The following is a 26,384-nucleotide window of genomic DNA, read 5'->3' as shown; positions in this document are numbered from 1 at the left end:
GGCCGATGGATATACAACGAGTCGCCCGCGGGTGGGGGCGAGGCCGCCGCCTGGCCCGGGGCTGCGGTGAGGTGTGGGGTGCCGGCGGCGGGGCTCTGCGGCTGCGGTGCGCAGGGCCAGGCAGGGTTGGGAGGAAGGTCTGGCGGGGGAAGCCGGGGCGGCAGCGGCGCCGGGGCTACTGTGGGGAGGCCTGGCGGCCTGGGGCGCCGCGGCGGGGGCGGATGCTCGGCTGAGGAGAGGGTCGGGCTCGGCGGCTGTCCTGCTGCAATCCCTCTGGCCGCGTGCCGCTGCTGGGCCCACGCGCCCTCGCAGGCGCTCGGGTTTTATCGCGGCGGCGGTTGAAGGTGCTTTCTGCCGGGGCAGGAGCTGCGGGCTTGGGCCGGTAGCCTTGGGAGAGCCCCAGGTGGGAGAGCTGCCAGGGCAGCAGGAGGCCGAGCCCCAGGCGAAGGGGGATGTGATGCGGGTCGTAAGGGTGCGATAAAAAGTACCTTCAAAGCAGTAAAATACAGCTTCCCGATTTACGTCGCCGGCACCTATACTTCCTGTTGCTTTGCTGCTTATTTGTTTTCGCCCTCTCGTCCATTACTTGTGAATGCGTGTTCCCGAGGCGCGGAGCTGGGCAGCGCTGGGGCAGCCGGCTTGTTTTCCTATCCCAGGACGGCTGCAGGGAGCCGCAGCAAAGCTGAGATCCCGTGAAGGATCCGGGCTGACCTCTGGATGTCAGCCGACTAGTCAGCCCCGCGCTTCGGGGAGCAGGACTGGAGAAAACAGTAGCAGATCTGATCTCCTGTGATTGCGGCAACGCGAGCGTCTAGCGCGGGGACCTTTGTGCCTCAACGAGATGATTTTGGCATCGCCAGAGTTATCGGCTCGTCTGCCGTAGCGGGTTGCGTGACAGTTGTTTGGAGTAGTTGCACTAATACGTGCTTTTGTAACGCTGCTGTTTTAGAGAAGTATTGAGATAGAGAGCAGACAGTATGTAATGACTTGAAAAAAACCCCAACCCAAAACCGGATCCGGTAATTGAGCGTGAGAGAAGTTGACAACTGTTCATAAAAATGTCACTGAGCTGGATTTATATATATATATCTATATATATATATATATATAAAATTTTTTTAACCTTGGGGAAAAGAGGGTGTGTAACAACACAGAACAAATGTGAGAGGAGTAACACTTGATAAGAAATAGCAGAAAATTCGAAGGAGTAACGTTAACAAAATAAAATTACTTTTTTTTTTTTTTAAGTCCCTGGGGAATTGTAGAAAAAAAAAATTACGGGTAAGGAGTCTTAACTGACATGTTATTTTGTGTCACTGCATGTGAGCCACCGATATGTGAGATTTTATTAGGAAACATTTGTGTGTTTATAAATACATATACTTACTTCATTCTTTTTCTGTATTATTTCCAAGGTTATTTTTGGCTTTCTGCAAGGATGGCTTCAGAGGATGCTCCAAGAATAGGGTAAGAATGTAAGGCTTTTTGGTGTATTTCCGTGCTTCAAGTAGATATAAAAAAAGTAGTTCAATTATTCAAGGATTATTAAATTGGAAGTATATTAAGGCCTTTAGTATAAATAAAGCTCTAAATCTGTGTATTTGAATGTTTTAGAACACACGATGTTTATAGAAATACAGAAAATTTTAAAAAAAGCCTTTGTGGGCTTTTAGGCATATGAAATCACGTTCTGTGAATTTTCAGCATCTCATGCTTTTCAGTGATTTGAAGTTAATTCTCAACAACATAATTGCAAAACTCTGTTATCTGTAGTGTATTTGTTACAGTTCCTCAGATGGTCATATATGACTTTAACATTTTAATGTATTTAGGTATATTAATTATCAGTTACTGTTTAAAGACTGAGTTGATATTTTATACAAACTTCATATTAATGCAGAACTATTCCAATAGATCTGCATTTTTGTTGGATTTTATCAGTTTGATGTTTCTATTTTAATGGACCTCTTGCTCTTTCAATGCTTATTCATAATTCAGAAAGTCTCAGCAAAACACTGGATGTTGTAATCCCTATAATCCTTGTAAAGCAATTTCATGTGCAGTCTATTTTGAGACTGTCCTAGTTATACCAGTGATATATTTCTGTTTTTTAGACTGTGTTTAATTAATGATTTAATTAGCTGATTTCGATATTTAATGTATCATATTTGGTTTAAATTTGCACAGCATTCTTTGTATAGTCTTAATAAATGGTATAACTTCTCAGTTATACTATTTATAGGAAATTTTACATACATTTGGTTATGTTGTTGCACTTGATGGATGGTTGTACGAGTAACACTGCTTTGAGAATATTAGGTTTGAAGAGACTGGTGTCTTTTGACTGTTTCTCCTTGCCATCTGTTATCTGTTTCCAAGTTTAGAACTTCTCCTTCTGTGAGAACGATACCCTTTTTTTACTTGCTTCAAAATTGTCCCTCTGAAAAAGAAGGAAGATGGAGGAGTCAAACTGAATAAGCATTGAGCTGTGAAAATTTTTTAAAGATCTATGATTTTTATAATGGATCAAGCAACTCGAAAGAAATGATGTATTTCAAATTTTATTTAAAATGTTGTTATTACTGTATTTTATTTGTTTTTAAAAAGTACAAACATTAAAACCAAAACCCAACACCTTGCATTTTTCCCAGAAGTTTTCTTTTTTTACCTGCAAAATAGTACATGACGTAAAAGGAATGACAAAAACCCAACAAACCACCAGGAAGTATGTAGTCTAATGTTCCAGAAGATTTCTGAAGTTTGTTTTTAGTGTGTTCAACTCTATTAGATATCTCCTGATTAGCTGACAGATGTTACAGTATTTTTTACCCCCTCTCCCCAGCAGAAAACTGAAGAAAGTGTCTTTTGTCTTGCTTATCTAGACTTGCTTCAGAATTTAATCTTTAATAACAACTTATTGGAATCTCTGATAAGGTAAAGATACCTAAACATACAAGTTTCTGCTCCATGTCTTGGCCTCATGATGATGGCTAGGTGATGACAGTGTGGTCTAATGAATAAAGAGAATGTGGTTTTTAGTTGCCAGAAAGAAACCTTGCACTCTTTGTTTGGTTTTTTTAGGCATCAAATACAGATAAGAACGGTTTTATGGTAAGGTTTTATGATAAAGTTTTACCTTGACACACCCAAGAGAATTAAGTAACATCATAGGTAGTACTGTTGTAATTAGTGCCATAAAAATCTGTCTTAACATTTCCACTGCACCAGTTGTTGCCGTGCAAACTTCCACCATTTAGATGCTTTCAGTGTTCAACTCGACTTTACTTGTAATAATATTTTGAAGACTTAATACAATTTTTGTAAATACATTTGCAGGAATGACGTGGAAATCAGCTGAATTCACTTGTGCATTACTGAGCCGAAATGACATTCATGTTTGTGGTGAAGTCATGGCAGCGCCTAACATGGGAGGGAGAGACATGAATGGACAATGTGGCGTGACTCGTTCAGATTGCAGATCTTCTGCCTGCTTGTGGCAGCGCTGGCTATTGTGGTGCTGGTCCATAATTTTTTTCAGTTAGAGGTAAGTGGAGCTTGTTTATTCTCCAAGAGGCCTTCAGCAACATCAGTCATCTTTGAGTGTAAGGTTAGAATTGTGACCAACAGCATTTAGCTACAAATTGGAATCACAGGGAACTCATACTGGAAGGGATGTCTGGAGGTGTTAATTCAACACCCTCTTCCAAGGGCTAGCTTCAAAGCTAGCTTGGATTGTGTAGGGTATTGTCAAGTTGAGTTTTGACAGCCTTCAAGGACAGTCAGATTTCAGTGCCTGCCTAGGCAGCCTGTTGCAGTACTGCACCCCTCTCATAGGGAGAAATGTTGCCGTTATGTGCAGTTGGAAGTTTCCTCTTGTCCTTTTAGTGTGGGCTTCTGATTTGATGTCCTCTGGAGCTCCACTTCAGGTAATGAAGGACTGTAGTTGGATCTCCTCTCAGCCTCCTCCAGACTTCAAAAAAAACCAAAAGAAGAAAAAGGTCTGGTTCCCTTAGTGTCTCCTTCCTATCATATACCCTAGTTCTTTAAACATCTCAGGGGTTCTTGGCTGATCTCTCCAGTTTGACTCTGGTATAGGGTGTCCAAAATCCAGACACAGTGTTCTAGATGTGTCTTCACCAAGGTCAAGTTGAAGGTAAATATCACTTTGCTCCATCAGCTGTTTATGCTGTTGTTAATTCATTGCCACACTGTTATGCTGTTGACACATGCTCAGTTTACTGTCTGCTGGAGTCCCTAGGTCTTTTCCACCACAGCTGGCTAGTCAATCTCCAGCCTACAGGAGTGTACACAGGAGTGCAACACAGGAGTACACAGGAGTGTACTACAGGAGTGCAACAGTACACTGTTGCAACTTTTCTTTGCCTTTCCCATTTTCTCTCTGCTATGTCTGACTTGCAGATTTCTTTATTTTACGTGCCCTGTTGGTGCAGAAATACTTTCAAACCTCATTAGTCAGTAAGCCCAGTCTAAAGTCGAGAAAGATAAAAATCACTGAGGATCCATTCCAGGGAGCCTTGGAGACTGACCCTGCCCATTGGCTGCCTGCCTGGCCAGACTGTCCACTGCAGCATTTGGTGGAGGAGCCTAATAATACTTAGCCTAATACCTCATTAAATTATAGCTATCTTTTATGCATGGGAGCCAACAGGTAATTGCTTTATGCTGTTAAGTTATATCCTGCTTGCAGAGTCTTTTTTAATTCTCCTGGCTAGTGATGCTCAGATGAAGTGATCCAAAACGGGGGCTATAAGATCACCCTCTTAGCCTCCAAAAGGTATAGCTGAATTGCAAGAGGTTCGGATATGGGCAAGCAAGATGTTTGGGAGGTCTAAAATCACAAGTGGTAGGAGATCAGTAACTGAAGAATGAATGTTTATCAATTTCAGTACTAATGGAGATGTTGAATAAAAACTGCAGATGCTGCATTCAGAGGAAGCAGGGATGTTTTTTATGGATTGTGGCAAAGCTGCAGAGGTCCTTGCCGTGAGACTATGTAGCTGCTAAAAGCATATATTCAAAAGAAAAATCCATTAGAGGATACTAAATCTTAAAGATGTCAATTCCAGTGTTTAATAAGTCTCTAAGCCATAAAGTACCAGAAACTTGATTTAGTTTTTAGGAGGAAGCATTCCAACATGTTTGACCTGTATTCTTTTCACACATACCTGCTGTTGGAGACTACTGGAAATCAAAATACTATGCTTGATGGACCTTTGGTTTGAGGTTGCATGATCATTTTTTGTGTAACATAGAAGGTAATTTTTCTTTTGTGTCTTTCTGTGGTATTTTTTAGCCTAGGTTAGCACATGAAGCACTGCTATCTTGATATTTTGAGTCTTTAATTAGCTTTATTTTTTTTCTTCCTTTTTTTAAATTACATTTTTTAGAGAAGAGAGATCTAGAAGAGCATTGAGAGTGAAATGAAAAACACAGTATGGGTGTTCACTTTGTGCTTTTTCTTGCCACTATTCATGATAAGTATCTATGTGGTGGCTTTGACCTTTACATATCTTATATTCCAAACTCATTGAGGTATTGTGCTCCTCTTAAATCTTTATGCCATAACATGAAATTCTAACTCCTTTTGTTGTCTTCACTTTTTTCTGGTGTTTGTCTCTGTCTTTGGCATAACTTTCCAGGCAATCTAGTATACGTATCTATGCTGATTCTTTTTGGTCAGAGATCAAAACCAGAAAAAGTCTGTAACTAAATCTGTTCAGGCTCTGGAAGGAGGGCTTATTGTTGAAAATATATTTGTAAGTGCATCAGACATGCTTCTCATCCCCAAATCATCTGATTAAATTTAGCTGGCTAAAGCTTAAAGAGCTAAGGCAATTATCATCTACATCCCAGCTAGCCTCCCTGCTTTTGCTCTTCAGGGTTTTATACTTTTTCATGTTGCAGTCTTCCCCTTTGGATTCTTAATGTGCTGATGATACCCTCTGAACAGTCCTACCTATGTCAATAATTAAAATTTCCTACCTTGTGTGTAAGAAAACCAAACCAAACAAAAAAACCCCAACAAACAGACAACTAAACCCTCCAAAACCCCAAATTAAGCTGTTTAAATTGCTTTTTAGTATGAAGGAACCCCTCCCTTGAGATGCACAGATGACCACTGCATTACAGTGCCAGAAGGAATGTATTTTGATTTCATTACTTTATTTTGCAAACACAACACAACACATAAAATGTTCAATTATTTCCTGCAGAGAATCATGTTGTTGCTGAGGAGTAGCATCACGCCTTTAGGATACAGGAGAGTTTGTATATTTGTACTAATTCTCTTTAGAGTGGCAGAACCACTTCAGAATTGGTTATGAGCATTCTTTTCTTTAAAAGCACTTAGAAAAGGAGTGTATGGGGAGAGGGGAAGTTTCTTGCAAGGGTGAAGGAATGGTGCATGGAATCAAACAGCTGCAACTGAACAGAAGAACTATGTAACAAAGTGTTCTTTTTGTTTATGATGCTAAGTTGCAGGTACCTACAAAAAATTAACTGTATTATCTTATTTGGATTATTGCTGGAACAATTGTCCATTGGATGATGGCTTTTTAGGATTGGCTTTGACGTTTAAAGTAATTTAGCATCCACTCAGTGCTGTGAGACAGTAAAAACAGTGAACTGATCTCATGCCTATCTTAGACAGCAAATAGGAGTGAAGTACCTGAAATGTAAAATTAGTGAAAATAAAGTGATTGACCTTTCAGTAATTGATGTTTGTTCATTTAAAAATATTATCTGCTATGTAAATTATGACTCTCTATTGGCCAAACTAGAATTTTCCTCCTGCCCCATGACTGTCACCTGGGAATCACCTGTGGTGTTTCCTGCTCTGATGTTAGTGATATATGCCAGTTTACAGCAATTGTTCTGAATTTACTAGGCCAAGCTAAGAGTTAAAACCACTGTACTCAACGTTTTTTATCAGCCACCAACATTGTGTTTAAGTGAGGACAAGTGTTCAGGTCTAATCAAGTAATCTGTGACCCTTCTAGAGTATCTCTGAGAGTGTGCTGTCCTGCATGGGGCTATATATTATATCTATTTTTTTCCTTAGTCAGCAGTGAGAATGCTAAAAGCTCAGCAATTGAGCTGAAACTTTCATTAACTCTCTTGAAATTACAGCTTTTTTTTTTTCCTCATTTTATGACATCTCTTAAGCACCAGGAACAGCTTGTGCATTTGTTTGTGCTTAATTGACACGTAATATATTCTGTCCAGCTTGTGTTACTTGGCAGACGTCCATTGAACTACTTTGTGGTCACTTTTGGTTTCTGGTTAACTTCAGAATGCTGCAAATAAAAAATAATAATTGAAAAAGAAAACCAAACAAAAAAACCAACAAAAATACACTCCAAACAAACAATCAAAACCCAGTCAAACCTGATAAACAAACAAACAAAACCCCTTGGGAATTGCAGTCAAAATCAAGACACCTTGAGTGAAGTAAACATGGAAATAAGCAAAGCTGGGCAAGTGTTATTCAGTGTGGAGACTATATTAAAAACTAGAAGAATCTATGTGTCGTGGTTTAGGCCCATCAGGGAACAAAGACCACGATTAGCCTCGAGTACCGAAGAGGCTGAGAATTGCTCAAGGGCAGGGAGAGCTTAATTGCCGCTTAAGGTTCAAGACAAAACAGACCAGGCCACTGGGTTTGGGGAAGAAAACAGAAAAAATAACTTAATGCAACAGCAACTAAAACATACCCCCAAAAACCCAAAACATAACCAAAACGAAACAACACAGAGTAATACATCAATGAAAAGTCCAACCAGCCTTTTTAAGAACACCTTCTTGCCACACCTCCCCTCTTCCCGGGCTCAGAGCCCTGATCCTGGTGTTTTTACCCTGTCCCCCCCTGAACGGTTCGGGGGGGCAGGCAGTGGGGGTTTCAGTCAGTCTGTTCCCGATAGCTTCTGCCGTCTGTCCCTCCTCAGGACGGATGGACTCCACGCCAGTGCTCCCTGCAAGTCCGTGGGGTAACTCACACACACGGCAGCCCTGCACGGGCTGCTCCGACGTGCACCCATTCCAAAGGCTGCAGCTCCTCTCTGCCTCTCGTGTGGGGCTGCTCTGCGGCCTGCAGGCTCTCCAACACGGCCTGGGCCATGGCCGTCTCCCCACACAGTCCCTCGCCCGTCCGGGCTCACTCACGTGGAACTGCTGGTAACTCTCAGCCCTGCCATGAGTCTCCATAGGTTGCAGAAGGCATTCTTGCCACGGCTTGCAGAAGGGTCTCTGGTCTATTGCTTCTCCTTCCTTCCTCCTTCTCTGGCTGAAGGGTCCGCGTGGTCGCCTCCATCTTGTATCACTCTTACACCTCCTGCCTCGCATTTCAAATTCCCGTCCCCTAAATAGTGATCGCAGAGGCACCAGATTGGCCCAGGCGGGCCGGAGGTGGGTGTGAGCCCAGGAGCCGGGGGAGAGTCCGCAAACTCTTTACCGGGTCTTCACTGCAACCCGCTCCCTCTGTTACTAAGCCAAAAGCTGCTCCTTGCTAAACCAGAACACTGTGTAATAAAGGAAGAGGACTCTTGGGAAATGCTCTTACCTGGCCTACTTAAAGAAACTCTTGTTTCAGCTACTAGGTAGAGAGCCCACGATTCTGCATGTGTGATTTCTGAACGTTGTAGGCCAGAGAGATTGGGAAATGCCAATGGGGTAGGAAAATAGAGTGGAGATGGACTAAGCTATTAGTCTGCCTAAGGTCAAGCCATGTGTATCCATAGGGGTAGGAGAACTTAAGCAGTTGTTTGGAGATGAGCCTGTGAATTACTTAATAAAGGAAGATGGTTTGCAAAGCTTTTGTATTCCAGTCAAGGGTCTTCAAAATATTAATTGACTACAAGGCTTTCTCTGCCTTAACTGGGAAAATGAATTTCTGTAGTATTGTCTTCTGTGAGTAGCACACAGGGTGTAATTTACTTTCACAAGTAAGCTTATAATTCTGTAATAATGGTCCTGTTTGTGCTTGGGAGAGGGCTTTAAAAATGAACAAGAATGTTATAGAAGGAATAGTCATTCTTCAGGATGCTGAAGAGGCTCTGGTTTTACCTTCACAGAGATTCTTAGCCACTCCCCTGCTCTTGCAGATTGACTGAGGACATATTTATGGTATGAACTATTCTGCTCAATGTGTCATAACCTGGAGATGATGGAGCTCAAGTGGCAATGCTTGTCCAGGATCTCATCTGCCTGCAGGTGGAGAGCTTTGGCCTTGTGCTTTGCTGAAAGGACTATGTAGGTGGACTGCTTTAGAGGCATCCACTGTGTTCTCTGCTCTGTTTTCTGAACATACGAGTTTGTTGGTTTGATAGCACCTGCATCTTCTTCCACTGAAAGATACAGATGTGCCCTTGGAAAGACTTCAGAAAAGCTAACTAGGACATAAATGACATCTGTGTATATCTGACAGAAAGACTGGGTTAAAAAAACCCGAGGAAATATATCGAAGGTTAAAAACAATATGTCTGTTTCACAATACTTTCTTAGATAGCCATCTCTCTTCTTAATTTGAAAGCATTGTTTTTTCCCATGCTGCCCCCCCCCCCCGCAGTACCAACCACTGAAGAACCAACTGAAACTTTCTCTTGAAAGCTTACACTGAAAACAAGAATTAATCAAATGCAGGTATTATCCCTCTCCCCTTCTCCTTAGGAAAATGCTTAAATATTTTCACTGAATGAGACATGGTTACTGGCTTGTTAGATGCATCAAAATATATAGCTAACTGCTGAAAATATTTCTATGCAGTGTTTCCTGTCTTATGTATATTCATGATCAAGTGAAAGGAAGAAGTTGTGAAGGTATCCAAAAATAGAAACTTGGCTTAATTCAAGAATGCATGTAGGCAAAATTTAAAGTAGAACTGTGCCTGAGATTCATTCTCAGCTTTGCCTGAAATTTACTGGATTAATAAAAGTAATGTGGAGTGGTACATTTGCATTTTTGCCTGCTGTGATGGAAAATAGAAATAATTGTAAATTGCCTCAGATGGCCTTCAGGGAAAATTTGTTAAATCCTGGGTGGAAATGTAAAACAGAAGCAAAAGCCTCTGTTGTGATAATAACATTTTGTGCATCTGTGGATATCTGTCATTTTATATTTTATAGTTAAAATGTAGCAATTTACCATTTCAGGTTTTATAGTTAAGATGATCATCAAACTGAGAATATTCTGTGTATCCATTCTAAGTCCTAGTACGGTCATTATCCTCTTAAGCTGAGCAAAACCAGCTTCTTATGCAACAGGCTTCAAAAGCTTGTGCCTTTCTATTGCTTGTTAGGTTTACCTTTCTTCTAAAAAAAGTATGTTCAATCTCTGTATTGTTCAAGTGACTTTAATTTGCTGCCAGGTTCAAGTAAAGCATAGAAGAGAGGCAGGGGGAACTACTCAGTATGTACATGTAGTCTAGCTGATATTTCAATGACTGAGAAGGGTTTATAATAATAAACAAAGCTTTGATGTAAGTGCTGGTAATTTTAGTACATTGCTAAGGAGTTAATTATGGAGGAAGTAAACATAAAACACTAGAACATTGGTAAGTACGATGATCTTTTAAAAAAAATCTAATAGCATAGTTTTAGTTTTTTAGCAGTCTTTCAAATCTAAACTGGCACATTCTCTGATGCCATATGAATGGTACATTGTAGAATTTTAATCTTTGCTTGAAAAAATGATTTTGTTTCTTTATGAAATACTGATATGGATAAGTTATAAGTCTGATAAGTAAGTACTTATTAGTGCAAACCTGCAAAATTTCATGATGTCATGGCAAAGATGTTATCTTTGCAGTCCTTTGCATAAAAATAGTTTTGGACACTGATCTCAAGTCACAGCAGAAGCCTCTTTTCTTAATCTGCCATTATATTTAAGCATTTTAATTTTTAACCTATTATGTGGATTAGGGGATGCTTTGCTTGTGTTTCATTTCACTCTAGAAGAAGCTGTGTATGGGTTTTAAAATCTTAAACAAATACTTTTTTCCCCCCCCTGTTTCATCCTAGCCTGTCCTAGACTATTTTACTTGCTCATCAGTTCATTGCCCCTGAAGCATTCAGTGAGACCTGGACAGGCTGGAGGGTTAAGTGGGGAGAAATCTAATGAAATTCAACACAGGCAAGTGTAGATCTTGCATCTGGGAAAGAGTAGCCCCATGTACCAGTATAGCTTGGGGAAAGAACCCTTGGAGAGTAGTGTGGGGGAAAAGGACCTGGGAGTCTTGGTGGACAGCGAGATGACCATAAGCCAGCAATGTGCCCTCGTGGCCAAGAAGGCAAATGGCATTCTGGAGTGTATTAGAAGGACTGTGGGCAGTAGGTCAAGAGAGATTCTCCTCCCCCTCTACTCTGCCCTTGTAAGACCACATCTGGAATATTGTGTCCAGTTCTGGGCCCCTCAGTTCAAGGACAGGGAGCTGCTGGAGAGAGTTCAGTGCAGGGCCACCAAGGTGATTAAGGGAGTGGAGCATCTCCCTTCTGATGGAAGGCTGAGGGAGCTGAGGCTCTTCAGCTTGGAGAAGAGGACACTGAGGGGTGACCTCATTAATGTTTACAAATATGTAAAGGGTGGATGTCAAGAGGATGGAGCCAGGCTCTTCTCAGTGATGTCCAGTGATGGGACAAAGGGCAACAGGTACAAGCTGAAGCATAAGAGATTCCAAAGAAACGTAAGGAAAAACTTCCCTGTGAGGGTGATGGGGCACCGGAACATGCTGCCCAGATGGGTTGTGGAGTCTCTTTCTCTGCAGACATTCAAAACCTACCTAGATGAGTTCCTATGTGACTACTCTAAGTGGTCCTGCTCTGACAGGGGGGTTTTACTAGATGATCTTTCGAGGTCCCTTCCAACCCTTAAGGTTCTGTGGTTCTGTGATTCCTTTCTTTTCTTCCATTTCTTTCAATCTGTTTATTACAGAGGAGGGGAACCTACATTTCAGAGATAAGAAACAATGTGAATGTGACCAGATAAATTACAACAGCTGCTACATACAACAGACTTTTCTAGGAGGTTTCTGCAGGGGGTGCATCTGCTTCATCTGCAGTGTAACCTGCAAAAACTCTATTTCTTTGCATTCTATTGGGTAGCTATTAGACCTCATTGTGCTTGAAGACAATGAAATGTTACTATAGTAAGAAAATTAAACATTATTTACAATTTACAGAGTACATTGGTAGCCAACTTATTGCCACAGAAAAATTTGGCCTGGTTTATGTAAAAGCCTCTTTGCCAGAGCAGGGTAACCACAGGTTGCCCACCCTGTTTCTTTAGAAAGCCCAAGGTCAAAGTGATAGATTTGTGTTATCTAGTAAAGTTACTTCATTTGGTCAGCTTCAAAGCTCTGTAAAGCAAAGACTAGTTCTTGGAATAATTTCCGAAAGACAAACAAGCTGTTATAGTGTTTCACCTAATAGCAGAATTTCAAGTAATGTTTTTCCTCCCCAGCACCTGGATGATGACACACTTTTGGGATCAAATTGGATAACAGAAAATCATGTCCAGCATTCTCTATCACAGACAACCAAAACTACCAGGAAGCCTTACTGTGGTTATAAGCAGCAGACTTTGTCCAGAAGAGAACAAGCGGAACAAGAATCACTGCTTGCTGCAATACAGTGGCCAAAACCCCCTGATGGCAAAATCGCCTTTGTAGAAAGCACTGATCCTGCACATAGTGACTTTGTGATTGTGAAACCCAGCAGCTCCTTCAAGGTGGGTGATCAGCTAGAGGTACTTGTTCGGATGAAGGATTTCCAAGGAAAACCCAAACAGTACGGTGGAGACTATCTACAGGCACGAATTCACTCTCCTCTGCTGAAAGCTGGAGCAACAGGAAGGATTGTAGATTGTCATAATGGCCTTTACAAAGTCTTCTTTACGTTGCTTTGGCCAGGAGAGGTCAAAGTTTCTGTGTCACTTGTCCATCCAAGCGAAGCAATCCGGGTCCTCCTGCGTTTACGAGAAGAAAGGCCAGACAGGGTCTATTTCAAAAGCTCGTTCAAGTCTGGGAGGTACTCGGAAACTACTGAGTGCAATGTTTGTTTGCCTGGAGATCTCCCAGTGTGTAACTTCACAGATCTCTACACAGGTGAGCCATGGTTCTGTTATAAGCCTCGAAAATTGTCTTGTGCCAGCCGAATCAGCCATGCCAAGGGTGGATATCAAAAAGGTCTTCTGACGCAAGAGGAAAGCCTCTTTTTCCAAAGGTATGTATGTTGTTGAATTTACAGATACTCAGTCAAGTAATGACTCCCCTCCATGCAGTTATGCAAGAACACGGTAGATCCCTCACAGGATCACAAGTCCTGACAGCAAACCTTCTCTGGTGTGGGCTACTCTCTCCCCATGGGTTCTCAGGTCCTGCCAGGAACTTGCTCCGGGGTGAGCTTCCCACAGAGTCACAGCCCCCCTTCAGGCATCCACCTGCTCCAGTGTGGGGTCCTCCACGGGCTGTGAGTGGATCGCTGCTCCCTGGTGGCCTCCATAGACTGCAGGGGCACATCTGCCTTACCATGGTCCCCACCACAGGTCACGGGGGAGTCTTTCTTCCAGTGCCTGAGCACCTCCTCCCTCTCCTTCTCCACTGACCTTGGTGTCTGCAGAGATGTTCTTACATTCTCACTCCCTTCTGCTGCTGCCGCTACCATTTTGCCTCCGTGAAGCAACTTCTCAAATCTGTTATTCACAGAGGCATTACCTCAGTTACTAGTTGGCCAGGCCTTGGTCAGCAGCAGGCCTGTCTTAGAACTGACTGGCATTAGCCCTGTCAGCTACAGTGGAAGCTTCTGGCAGCTGTTTGTTTAAAGAAGCCACCCCTGTATACACCCTGCTACCAAAAAGCTGGGCCAGGCAAAACTACTACATACACCTATGCTTGCAATGGCAATAACAACACTTCGAGATGTAATTTTGGCTGAAATGTGAACCGCTTGTGTAAATGTTCCAAGTTTTAGGCTTATTTTTATACAAAATGCATTTGCTTTTATCCTAGGCGAAAGTTATCTTCCATGGAATGTATTGTATTCTTTGTTGCTCAGTATAACTTTAAAATCTCAGGAGTAGTTTAAAGTAAGTCATGAATTATGACTTACTTAAAATTACTCATTAGTTATAATTAAGTCATGAAGAAAACACCTGGTAGAACAGATTGCTGAGCAATACCTGTGCAAGCGGAAATGATCTGTGCAAATTACATGAAGTGTCAAACTAAAGTAGTTCCAGTCGTCTTTTTCTTTTGTGTTCAGCATTTAAAAATAAACCCAACCCATCTCTTAGTGCATGGATGTGAATGAACTGCTTCTGTATATACCCTCATCTGAAATTTGACAAAGTTAGCTACTGTGTAGTGTCAGAATTGTAGTTGTAGGCAACTGCCTTGCTCTCCAAAAAAAGCATTGAAGGAAAGTGTTTCAGAAGGGTGTGCACTTGGGTCCTTAATTGGGAAGGGCTTCAGAGTAGCAGCTCCAAATAGTTTAGCTAAGAAAGGGTGTGTGCATGTTTGTAACTGAAGGCCGGAAATCAAAGATAAATATCAGTGGAACCAGATTTTGGCTATTCCTTATAAAGTTTGTTGCCTTTCTGTGCCTCTGGCATGTTACCTTTAAAATATGGCTGATATTGTTTGGTTAAGTTTGCAAATGGGAGCGGGATTTTTTTTTTTGCTAAAACAAGTGAAACGAGTTTGTTTTGTTCAGCTCAGAGATCCCTGACTGAAATGGCTAATAAAAAAATCCAGTAATGTATTTCTTAAATGGAAAAAAACCCATTAGATAGTGATTCTTTTCAAAATAGTAGCAAAAAAACAGAGGAAGAGCTTAAAATCAAATCTCTGCATCTGTCCCAGCTGTCTGTGGTAATACATATCCAACACAAAATTGATAACCACAAACAAGTGCTTCTGAGATGTCTTAGAGCTTAAGAGGATGAGCTTTGTTTCTATATTCAGCGATTTGCTGTCCTACTGGAAGATCTTGTTGCTGGAGATCTCTGAATTTGGCTGGATGCTGACTGTGTCCCCCAGAAGCTGGGCACACCACTACCAGCCTAGTCTAGAATTAGACCTGCAGGTGGCGATGGTGCTGGCCGGCCCCAAGCTCCGGTACGTGCTGTGAAGATATGTTCTGTGATAAACACCTAAAGAGAGCTGGCAGGGCTGGGAGCTGCTGCTGCACCTCAGTGTTTTTTCTTCTGGCAGTGATACATGTACCACAACCTGGGAACTTCCCACCTCTGTGGTAAATCTCTCAAAGCTTCTTGCCGACTTCTGAGAGCTTGATAGCCTTATCAAAGTTTGTGACAGTAAAAATGTGCACAAGATTTGTGTCCTAGAGCTATGAAATTTCAAATTCCGATTCAGAATAGTGATAATGGTCTTCAGGAGATTAATACGGAATTAATTCAGCTATAGGAGGTAAACTTATAGTAAAAAATTATTAGCATGAGTACTATGAACATATTTGAAGGGGATTAAAAAAAATAGATGTGACCTTCAATTCTTACAGTAAAATTTTACAAACTTTTCTTTTCCTGTTCAAGTGATGTGAATATCAAAAGACCAATACTCTCCAGTGGACCCGATTCAGTGATTGTAAAGCCCAAGGCATTTACAGGTAAAGTGAACTTTGTAAGATCCCTGTTTGTAGTTCGTAATAAAATGTATCAAAAGAGCAACAATCACGAGGCAATAAATGTCTGGTTTTGTAGCATGGAATAGAAATTCTAAATTTTAACTTTTAAATTAGTATTGAGAAGATAAAAGTTTTCAGTGTTAACTGTAATACAAGTTCAGCACTAGAACAAAATTACATAAACTTATATATTTTTTCTAACATTTACTCAGTGATACACAATGTCTTGTGGTAACTGCTCACCAAATTCTCATGTTAATGTAGCAAAACCAGCTCTGTGCTGTTTCCTAATTTCTTTCTTCGTTAAGAATTTTGTCTTAACACATTTTGGTGCGTAGATGTTACTATCATTTTTGTTACCACAGAATGCCAGAACCTACAGTTGTGGACCAGAACTTAATTGTTCTGCACTCCATCTAAAAACAGAACGAAGTGATAGTTTTCTCCAGGTTTTGTCTCATTTGTATCCATGAGCATGCCTTTTATGCCTCTAAAAATCCTCCATGAAATGTTATATACAGAGGACTTCTTAATGGAAAGCTACTCAGATATGTTTCTTTTTTTTATAAGGGTATAGGAGACTTTAGAGTTCCTGATCTGAGCAATAAAATTTCAACAGAGAACAGCCTAAAGCATTTCCTGCTTTTAGTTTTGCCATTCACAAAAAAACCCAGAATACTGCTCTTAGGCTGGCAGCACTTTTCATCCTCCTTCCCCCTGCCCCCTTTTTTTTTCCCTTCTAGATCCTTTCAATGACATGACTTTTGTTACCTTTTCTTATCTTACATATATTTCTTTGCAGACCTGCTGCAAATTTGAAATTTGATTATACTGTCCTTCTTTCAGGAGTTACAGATGATCAAAGCCTGCTTGCATTTCCTGAATATTAATGCTAGCTTAGAAAGGATTGATAGGAGTAGCACAGTAATCCCCAAGGAAATTCTTTCTAAGAACTGTCTCTGAATAAATAATACATTGGTATAATGATTGTGGATGTATAGATTTGTTAGGATTGATGGCGCACTTAAATTCATTGTTCTGCCATTGTTGTTTTTGCACATACCTTTCTGTTTGAAGGTAAACATAAATCAAATCAATTTTAAAAGTATATTTTTCTGAAATACAAACTCCTATTTCTATTCATGATTTATAACTGTTCAGATTGGAGCTTTTACTTTTTTCTATGAAATCCAAAAGTAATAGCTTTCTGAAGAAGAAGGGGAGCTTTGGAGAAGAAGAAGGGACAGAAGAAGGAAAAAACAGGAAGCACCCTTCTCTTCTGGCTTCTTCTTAAAAAGTAATCATGGAGGTGTCTAATTGGCTCAGCCCCAGAAGTGGGTCTGGCTCAGAGCTGGGGAGAGTTTTGAGCAACTGCTTACAGGAGCCATCTTTACAGCCCCTCTTTCCTTACCAGAAATGGCTGTCGTGTCAAACCATGACAAGAGCAAAACTACTATACTATATACAGGTTTGACATGCCAATGTTAGGTGTAGCAAGAGGTACCAAGAAGTCCTGATACCATTTATATATACATATATATATATATAGACAGAGAGAGAGTAAAAAATGGAAATGTTTTTACATCAAAACTTGAGAAACAAACAAACTGAACTTGTGAATTCACATTATGAATTAGTCTTTAATTACCTGATCATATAAGGGTTTTTTTTCCTTCCATTGTCATGAACGGAACAATGTTTTAACCCACACTTCTGCAACCAAAACAAAGCAAAACCTCACCCTTTCCAGGAGACAACTTCAAACCTTAGGTTTTGTCATATACACATCTTCACCTGTAGTACATAAAAAGTCGTACAGACCCTTTCAGCAAGCAAAGTTCCCATTTTAAATGTCTGCCTTTAGCAAGTAAAATGCAGAAAAGTGGTAATTTGAATCTCATCAAGCAGATGAAATTAGAAGCAATTGAAAACCTGAAATTAGAGGAGCTTCTGCTTTTTATCCTCTCTTTTCATCAGCTATTCAACTCACATTCTTACCAAATTTCTAGAACAAAGAAATCAGCCAAACATGGTATTTTATGTGAAACAGATTCTTAAAAGATTTGGTGCAGAAAATCACCATGTAACCGTGCAGTCTAACCCATAAAATGGGGATTACTTATTTTGTAAACAAATTGCTCTGAAATCTTCTGATAAACTCCTAAACATACAGCCTTTTTCACTGGGATTTGAGTGAGCTGGACTTTGAATGAAGAAATGTAAAAAGAAAAGAAAATCTGTATTGAAAGGTTAATAATACAGCTCAGGACAAGAATGAAAATATAAAAAAATCATGCCATATGTTTAAGGGAAGAAAATGGAAATTGGACGACTCAATATTACTAGTTGGCCACCTATGAGAGGTGTAAACAGGGGCTGGCTTCTTGGGAAGAGTATAGGAACACTGCCAGAGCATGCAGGGATGCAACTAGGAAAGCTAGAACCCTTCTAGAATTAAATTTAGCCAGGGAAGTTAAGGACAGCAATAAGGCATTTTTCAAGTACATCAGCAGCAGAAGGATGGCCAGGGGGAATGTGAGCCCGCTGCTAAATGCTGAGGGTGCTCTGGTGTCTGAGGATGCAGAGAAGGCCGAAGTACTGAATGCCTTCTTTGCCTCAGTCTTTATGGCCAAGGCTGACCCTTGGGAAGCCCAGTCTGGCAAGGATAACATGATGGCCAGGACAGCAGAGGACTCGCCCTGGGTGGAAGAGGAAGAGGTTAGACTTGTTGGCCAAGCTTAAGGCTCATAAGTCAATGGGTCCTGATGGGATGCATCCTAGAGTGCTGAGAGAGCTGGCTGATGTGATTGCTAAGCCTCTCTCTATCATTTTTGAACAATCATGGAGGACAGGTGAGGTGCCTGAGGACTGGAGAAAGGCCAATGTCACACCAGTCTTCAAAAAGGGCAGGAAGGATGACCCAGGAAACTACAGGCCGGCCAGCCTCACCTCCATCCCTGGAAAAGTGATGGAACAACTCATCCTGAATGTTACCACTGAACATATGATAAGATGGTTATCAGGGGGAGTCAACATGGCTTCACCAAGGGGAAATCCTGTTTGACTAACCTGATATCCTTCTATGAGTGCATAACCGGCTGGCTAGATGAGGGGAGAGCAACGGATGTCATCTACCTTGACTTCAGCAAGGCTTTTGACACTGTCTCCCACAACATCCTCATCAGAAAGCTCAGACAGTGTGGCTTGGATGAGTGGACAGTGAGGTGGATCGAGAGCTGGCTGAATGACAGAGCCCAGAGGGTGGTGATCAATGGCACAGAGTTGAGTTGGAGGGCTGTGGCCAGTGGAGTTCCACAGGGATCAGTTGTGGGGCCAGTCTTGTTCAATATTTTCATCAACGACCTGGATGAGGGGACAGAGTGTACCCTCAGCAAGTTTGCTGCTGATGACACCAAACTGGAGGACTGGCTGATTCCCCAGAAGGCTGTGCTGCCATTCAGCGGGATCTCAACCAGCTTGAGACTTGGGCAGAGATGAACCTCATGAGGTTCAACAAGGACAAGTGCAGAGTCCTGCAACTGAGAAGGAACAACCCCACGCACCAGTACAGGCTGGGGGTCGAACTGCTGAAGAGCAGCTCTGCAGAGAGAAACCTGGGAGTCCTGATTGATAATAAACTAAATATGAGCCAGCAATGTGCCCTCGTGGCCAAGAAGGCCAATGGCATCCTGGGATGCATCAAGAAGAGTGTGACCAGCAGGTTGAGGGAGGTTCTTCTCCCCCTCTACTCTGCCCTGGTGAGGCCTCATCTGGAGTCCTGTGTCCAGTTCTGGGCTCCTCAGCTCAAGAGGGACAGGGAAGTTCTGGAGAGAGTCCAGCGCAGGACCACCAAGATGATGAGGGGACTGGAACATCTTTCATACGAGGAAAGGCTGTGGGAACTGGGGCTGTTTAGTCTGGAGAAGAGGAGATTGAGGGGAGATCTTATTAACATTTATAAATATCTAAAGGGCGAGTGTCAGAAGGTTGGGACATCCCTCTTTTCTATAGTAGATAGCAACAGGACGAGGGGTAATGGGATGAAGCTGGAACACAAAAAGTTCCACTTAAACATAAGAAAAAACTATTTCACCGTGAGAGTGACGGAGCCGTGGCACAGGCTGCCCAGGGGAGTTGTGGAGTCTCCTTCCTTGGAGGTCTTCAAGACCCACCTGGACATGTTCCTATGTGACCTGATCTAGGTGAACCTGCTTCTGCAGGGGAGTTGGACTAGATGATCTCTAAAGGTCCCTTCAACCCTACCATTCTATGATTCTATGATTTTTTTTCCTCTTCCTTCCTTGTCCCTGTTCCCTGATTTAAAGAACCATCCAAAGATAATTTTTAGGTGTTTTTTTTTGGTGGTACTTGTGATCATAGTCCTTGTGTTATACAAAAAAAAATAGTTAAGTGTCCCTGTGAGGTCTGAGGAGGTTAACATCTACTAATGCAAGACAGAGAATGTTGCATAGAAACAGTGAGACCAAAGAATACCTGTTAGGAATGGGTGTTTAAAGATGATGCTTAAGCATCTGGTATTTTTCAATGTTTATAGAATTTACACTTGCGTTATAATGAAGTGTCTCCCTGTGGTAGTTTGAGCCTGGCTGGATGCTGGGTGCCCACCACACCGCTTTATCCCCCACCTCCTCAGCAAGCCAGGGAAGGGGAGAAAATAAGATGGGAGTCTCGTGGGTTGAGATAAAAGCAATTTAATAAATAAGCAGCAAAGCCGCGCGCGCGGGAAGCAAAGCAGAAGCAGATAAGCTGTTACTCTCTACTTCCCATCAGCAGCGATGTCCGGCCACCTCCCGAGAAGCAGGGCTGCAGTACGCGTAGCGGTTGCTTTGGGAAGGCCAGAAATGAATCTCGCCTCCCCTTCCTGCTCCTCTCCCCCAGTTTATATTACTGAGCTGACGTCATATGGTATGGAATATCTCCTTGGTCAGCCTGGATCAGCTGTCCTGGCCATAGTCCCTCCCAAGATCATGCCCACCCACAGCTATTGGTGAAGGTGGGGGAAGGAATGCTGGAGGGACAGCCCTGATGCTGTGTGAGCAGTAGTCATAATATTGATATCAACAGTAAGCACAGCACTGCAGGAGCTGCTGTGGAAAATCACTACCATCCCAGACCCACTACACTCCCAGAGGATGCTTCTGGCCCTGGAATTCCACTGCCTGTACCTTCACATAGCTAGAATGCTCCTTGGCATGATTTTGGCCGTGACAACATGTGCTTTCCCAGACAGCTGCATGTTAGACTAGAGCAGGGACTGTTCTTCAAAGGTAGTCTCCCCACAAAGGTAGGTAAAAGTGTTTAAACAGCTGGACATGGCTGCTTCATGCAGCTGGTGTTTATGCCAGGGAACAGCTCTCTATTTTTTCTGTTTAGGTATTTGAACTGACATGTGGGAAAAGAGGAACCTGTAATGACGTCATGGAAGTTCAGTACATTGGTGTCACGTTGGACACTAAGACAAATGTGGCAATATTTGACTGATGTAAGCATGAGATTGCAGCTTCTCTTCCTGTAATCTCTGGGCTTGCTTGCAAGTTAAAATAGGTGTCTTGCCGAACAGAGCTTCCCTGGAGTAGTACAATTAGGTGTTACTCTCTGGAGCCTGCCTATGCCAGGCAGTAAAACGAGTAGGGGCTATGCAACAGAAGGTATGAAATCCATGGGAGTAGGGACAGTTAATACATTCAAAGGGCACGTATGCAGTTCTTGGTCATAGCGTTAATTCTATCATTTCCTCATTTGAGGGTCCTTATGATGTAGACTTCAATCCAGCACTTGTGGTTGGAGCAAGGGTGTTGGGCGATAGACTGGTCGCTAGAGGGGAGCAGTGCGCTTCGGCACAGAGGGCTCCGAGTAACGACAGCGGAGAGGTGCGGGCATTCAGCGGTCCCGCCCAGGCTGGAAGGTGGTGTGCTGTGCTTTCTGCCTGTGCTCCTCTGTACCTTTTGCTGCCATCCACGATTGAATACTGTTTTCTAAGTGTGAAAGATGTCAGATACTTACTTTATAAATTTTTGTCAGAGATGCCATTTAATTTAAACCAAGTTAAACCAAGGGGTTGAAATACTTGGGTTTACAAAAGTGTGGTGCATTGAGCTTTGTAGTCCATGCAGTACATCATACTCTCTCAACTAGTGAAGGTGCTCATACACCACTGGCTGTATGTCCATAAAGGTTATGGAGGTTGCTTTTATTGTATGTTGATTCAAATAGTTTTTCTCTTCCAGATTCAAGCAGTATGGACAGAGCTGAAGATCCTACTGTTTCTCCTTCTGGTTATTATTATGAAGACCAATGGAGGTCAAGGACACACTGGATCCATCATTTTAACAAGTCAGATGATATAACTAAGTGCTTACAAGGAAAAGTAATCCACTTGTTTGGAGACTCTACAATAAGACAGTGGTTTGAATATCTAACGGCATTTGTTCCAGGTTATTTATTTGTTTTTAATTTGGTTTTGTCCTTAAAGATCTTTGCAGATCTTTGTTTCTCACATCTCAGAGTTCATCTTACTGAATAACAATGACAAAACAAAGGAAGAGGAAAGATGAAACATTATTGGAAGTCCTGGCAGAAAGGCACTTAGTCAGGTGTTTGAGGAGACACTAGAAATATGTAGGCCTTGGAAATGGTGCCACAAGGCATCTGCAAAGTTGTCTTTGTAAAAGGTTTGTCACAGTTGAAACCCATCTGGCAGCTGATAGGGCTGTGGGTTAAGATGGCCACCCAGGGGTCATGACAGAAATCACTCAGGGTGCCTATGTAAGGTCTTGCAGCATCCCTGTAGCACAAGTCACTTTGGAATGAAGTAGCGAATGACTTCCAGTACTGCTGATTGGTTTTGGGCCCTATCTTATATTTTCCTTATTTTAACTTGAATAACAGATTTTCAGTAGCCAGTTAGATGTTCCTCCCTTACCCCAAAGCGGTTAAATTGTGTTGGAAGAGAGTCTTTGAGATTTCTTAATACTTACAAGTTAAAGCTATCTTTAACTTTAATGGAGTCCTACAGTTTCCAGAAGAGTTCCCCTGAACACTGGACTCATAGGGCAACAATGACTGAAGGAGTCTATTCAGAAAGTTTCATGTTTTTTGCAAGAGAGAGAAGAAAATAGTTTGGGAAACTTGGAAAAGGAGTTCATAGGCTTGTGAAGTTGAAATGTGCTGTCTTGCAGCTTTCAATACTCATTAAAACTGTGAGATATGCACTAGCACACTTATGATGTTCATCTTCTCTGCCATTTTAGGGTTCTTGGATTTATGTTCAGATTTCCTTCTCGGCTATTACATTTGCCCTGTGATCCTAGCACCTTGTTGATAGTTTTAATTTCTTATGCTGTCTTTCACTAATGCTTGCCCTTGGGTTTTCAGATCTAGTGGAATTTAACCTGGAGAGTCCTAAGAATGTGGGGCCTTTCATGTCTGTGGACCTGAAGCACAACATCCTGCTGAAGTTCCGCTGTCATGGGCCACCCATTCGCTTTTCAACAGTCTTCAGCAGCGAGCTGCGCTACATTGCTAATGAACTGAATGGCATAGTGGGTGGGAGAAACACCGTGGTAGCCATAACTATCTGGTCCCACTTCAGCACTTTTCCTGTGGAAGTGTATATCCGGAGGCTGAGGAACATTCGGAGATCAGTTATTCAACTGCTGGATCGCAGCCCCAAGACTTTAATCATCATCAGAACCGCGAATGTTCAGGAGCTTGGGCCAGAAGTGAGCCTCTTTAACAGTGACTGGTATTCCTTTCAGCTTGACTCTGTCATGAGGAAAATGTTCTCAGGAATTGCTGTGCACTTTGTGGATGCTTGGGAGATGTCTTTAGCTCATTACTTGCCACACAACTTGCACCCAAATGAAGTCATTGTTAGGAATCAAATAGATGCATTTTTATCTTATGTGTGCCCTCTGCAAACTTAGCACAAGTGGATATCCCTGTGTCACCTTTTGTTATAGCCAGAGGAGAGTTGCTCTTGTCAGAGCTATTGAGTTATGCTGGATGGCATGGAAGAGCTCTGCCTGTTGTACTTGCATGCAGTATAAGCGGGTTGGCCTTAACTGTGGATAGCTGTGAAGGATAGTAAAGAAGAGTTGACTGTTCAGGCCTACGAGGTTGACTCCTTTCAACCATGTAATTCATATCTGAGATTATTACAGAGCACCTTAAATTAAATGGACAGGATCAAATAAGAAAGTATGTGGGTTATTAGCTTTACTAGTTGTCTGCACTATATGCTTAATTGAATCCATATGACGCTGATTCTGTTGCCAGAGTCTTGCTGCTCAGAATGGTTTGTGAAACCTGGGAAATACTTTGGGAGCAGTCTTTCTCTCAATGTTTCAGAATTTGAGGGACATCCCTTCTAGTTGTGTGTCTGAGAAGCATAGTGTCTGTCCTTATTTCAAAGAACTGATTAGAGATATGAAAGAGTGTACCAAAATCACCAATATCAGTCAAGGAAGCACAATCAAAATATCTATAGTATTAAGTTATTAAAAATCTGCTAAAATTTAATAGAGCACACTAGCTAGGCACCATTGGTATTTACAGATTGCTGCTAAATAGTACCAATAGCCAGTACTTTAGTTTCCTGTACTACTGAATCTCTTCTGAGCTTTGATACACTGTCTACTTCTTGATTTGTCTGTAATGGATAAATGTGATTGTAATGACCTCAGTGAAGATACTGTCTCAGGTACTTCCTGCAAATTCAAGTTGCAGACTCCCCTACTTGAAGCTGGAAGCATCTACTAATGAAATTGTTTCCCTTCCCTGTAAGATAAAGGTGTTCCGTTATGCTCCTGCAAAGCTGGACATCTGGTAAAATGACTCTTGTACATTGTTCATGCACTGTGTCAGCAGGGAGAAGCCAGAAAGTGTGCTTGATGATGTTTGGCAGTGGGTGCCAACAACTGGCACACACTAGTGTCAAGGCCACATAGTGATGCCCGTTCTCATGTTTTGACAGTTTTATAATTTGTTCATGAGCTTTGCTGCTGCCAATGTAAAAGGTCAGAGGAATTGCCCCCAAAAGCCAAGCACACTCAGGGCTGCCGTTCACACAGACACTTGGGAAATATTTGCTGTTTCCCTGCTGTGAAAGCTGGTGGCTCTTGATGGACCTCTTGGCATGGCATTTGCTGCTGCTAATTTCACTGAACCCATCCATAGTTTTAACTAAGTAGTGGATCGAAAACAAAATTTTCATTAAATTGAACCTCTGACCATCAAGAATTAAACATCAGCCAAGTGTTCCATGTTGTTATCTTTCTTCTTGTCCCACTCAGGCCAAAGGTTGTCTTTACGGGTGGCTCTACTGAGAAATGTGTCAAAACGGTAGTGGAGTTGCTTCTGAAACAGCTCGTTGTGACTGGGGAAAATATGAAAGTTGAGTCTCTGTGAGCAAACTGAGAAGATTTGTGAGGCAAATTAGTAGGTTGTAGAACAAAGTAGAATAACTGAAATGTCTTCATGTTATTAGTGTTTCACTCTTTGCCACGTTTGCTGCTTTGTTAGGAAGGTTTGTACTCTTATTGCTGGAACCCCAAGCGTTCTAATGCTACCAACTACAGAAACAGTATTTTTTGTTTTGTTCATTTTAAAGGACAACTGAGAACTGTTTTAAAAACAAACATAAGTGCTTTTAGCATGTAAAAATTATCAGTAGCATCCATCTATACACTTAGTAATTTTAAAATGTTTAAAAATGACTGGAGGTGTCATATACACTGAAATAGCATTGTATTCTTAGCTTTTCAAATCAGAATTAAGGAGGTCCAATTTGCCAATTCCTACTGACAACTGCCTCACGTAGTATCTGTCCATACTTCAGCTTAAAGTAACTATTTTTCACTTTAATATGTTAATGGAAATTTATCCTCTGCTAAAAAGAGACCACACCAATTCAGGTCTGGGAAGGTAAACCATCACAATGCAAAATGACCTTTCATCTTTCCCAGGTATGTTTTTAAAAATAGATAGAGTATAAGACTTTCATCCTGAAGAACAAATCTATCCAAATAATGTTAATGAAAATAAGACTTCAAACTTTTTCTTTGAAGGAAACTACTTAATTTGTGGACTAATCATTTGGGTTTCCTCATAAAGCCATACCATGTGTGAAAGTATTGCTGCTGCATGTTTTTTCTCTGAATGTTGTAGTGGTCATTACTGCTCTTCAACAGCAACATCATATCGCTGTCAGCTGCCAATAATAGATAGAGAAGAACATATTTTTTTAATGTTTTGACAATGGAGGGAAATAGAACAGGACTACTATCAGCAAAGATGACATAGAATCATAGAATGGAAGGGGTTGGAAGGGACCTTTAGAGATCATCTAGTCCAACCCCCCTGCAGAAGCAGGTTCACCTAGATCAGGCCGCATAGGAAATTTGGCCACATGTCCAGGCGGGTCTTGAAGGTGTCCAATCACCTTCTGGTAGAACCAGAACATTTTAGGTAATGAACTTGAGGGAAATTGCCAATTGATTTGGAATGAGGACCAATATCTCATTTATTTGGGCTCTGGAATAGACAGGGAAGAGAAAGAGATAAACTGAGGATTTACTCCTGTTTTCAGATGGAGACGGGACACTTTGCTTTTGTATGTCATTCAATTGAACTGTGAATAATTTTCAATTTCTATTCTTGTCTTGTTACCAGTTACACCAGTTGTGTATGTACTGTATATGGAAACATAGA

At 41.7% G+C, this 26,384-nt stretch overlaps 1 protein-coding gene across 5 annotated transcripts; it reads left to right on the top strand.

The window, feature by feature from the left end:
• On the top strand, positions 1 to 26,384 carry NXPE3 (neurexophilin and PC-esterase domain family member 3). 5 transcript variants are annotated; one of them, XM_062003911.1, is made up of 7 exons: positions 1 to 66; positions 1,416 to 1,467; positions 3,337 to 3,544; positions 12,472 to 13,232; positions 15,562 to 15,635; positions 21,902 to 22,108; positions 23,049 to 26,384. In XM_062003911.1, exons 3-7 carry the CDS (start codon positions 3,452 to 3,454, stop codon positions 23,597 to 23,599), a joined length of 1,686 nt encoding a protein of 561 aa, XP_061859895.1. In that variant the 5' UTR covers positions 1 to 66; positions 1,416 to 1,467; positions 3,337 to 3,451; the 3' UTR covers positions 23,600 to 26,384. The 5 variants fall into 5 exon arrangements, with proteins under 5 accessions (XP_061859895.1, XP_061859903.1, XP_061859909.1 ...); XM_062003919.1 differs by having other exon boundaries at positions 8 to 71; XM_062003925.1 differs by having other exon boundaries at positions 27 to 106.

The sequence above is a fragment of the Colius striatus genome, chromosome 1 (assembly GCF_028858725.1).
Source record: "Colius striatus isolate bColStr4 chromosome 1, bColStr4.1.hap1, whole genome shotgun sequence".
Classification (NCBI taxonomy): Eukaryota; Metazoa; Chordata; class Aves; order Coliiformes; family Coliidae; genus Colius; species Colius striatus.
Note: the sequence above shows the minus strand (reverse complement) of the source record. Positions and strands in the feature narration are given on the sequence as shown.

Excerpts from the sequence above, each read along its gene's own strand:
- NXPE3 (XM_062003911.1), top strand. The coding sequence starts at position 3,452 with ATGTGGCGTGACTCGTTCAGATTGCAGATCTTCTGCCTGCTTGTGGCA. Across the intron at positions 13,233-15,561 it reads GAAAGCCTCTTTTTCCAAAG|TGATGTGAATATCAAAAGAC; the intron begins GTATGTATGTTG and ends TTCCTGTTCAAG. Across the intron at positions 15,636-21,901 it reads AAAGCCCAAGGCATTTACAG|ATTCAAGCAGTATGGACAGA; the intron begins GTAAAGTGAACT and ends TTTCTCTTCCAG.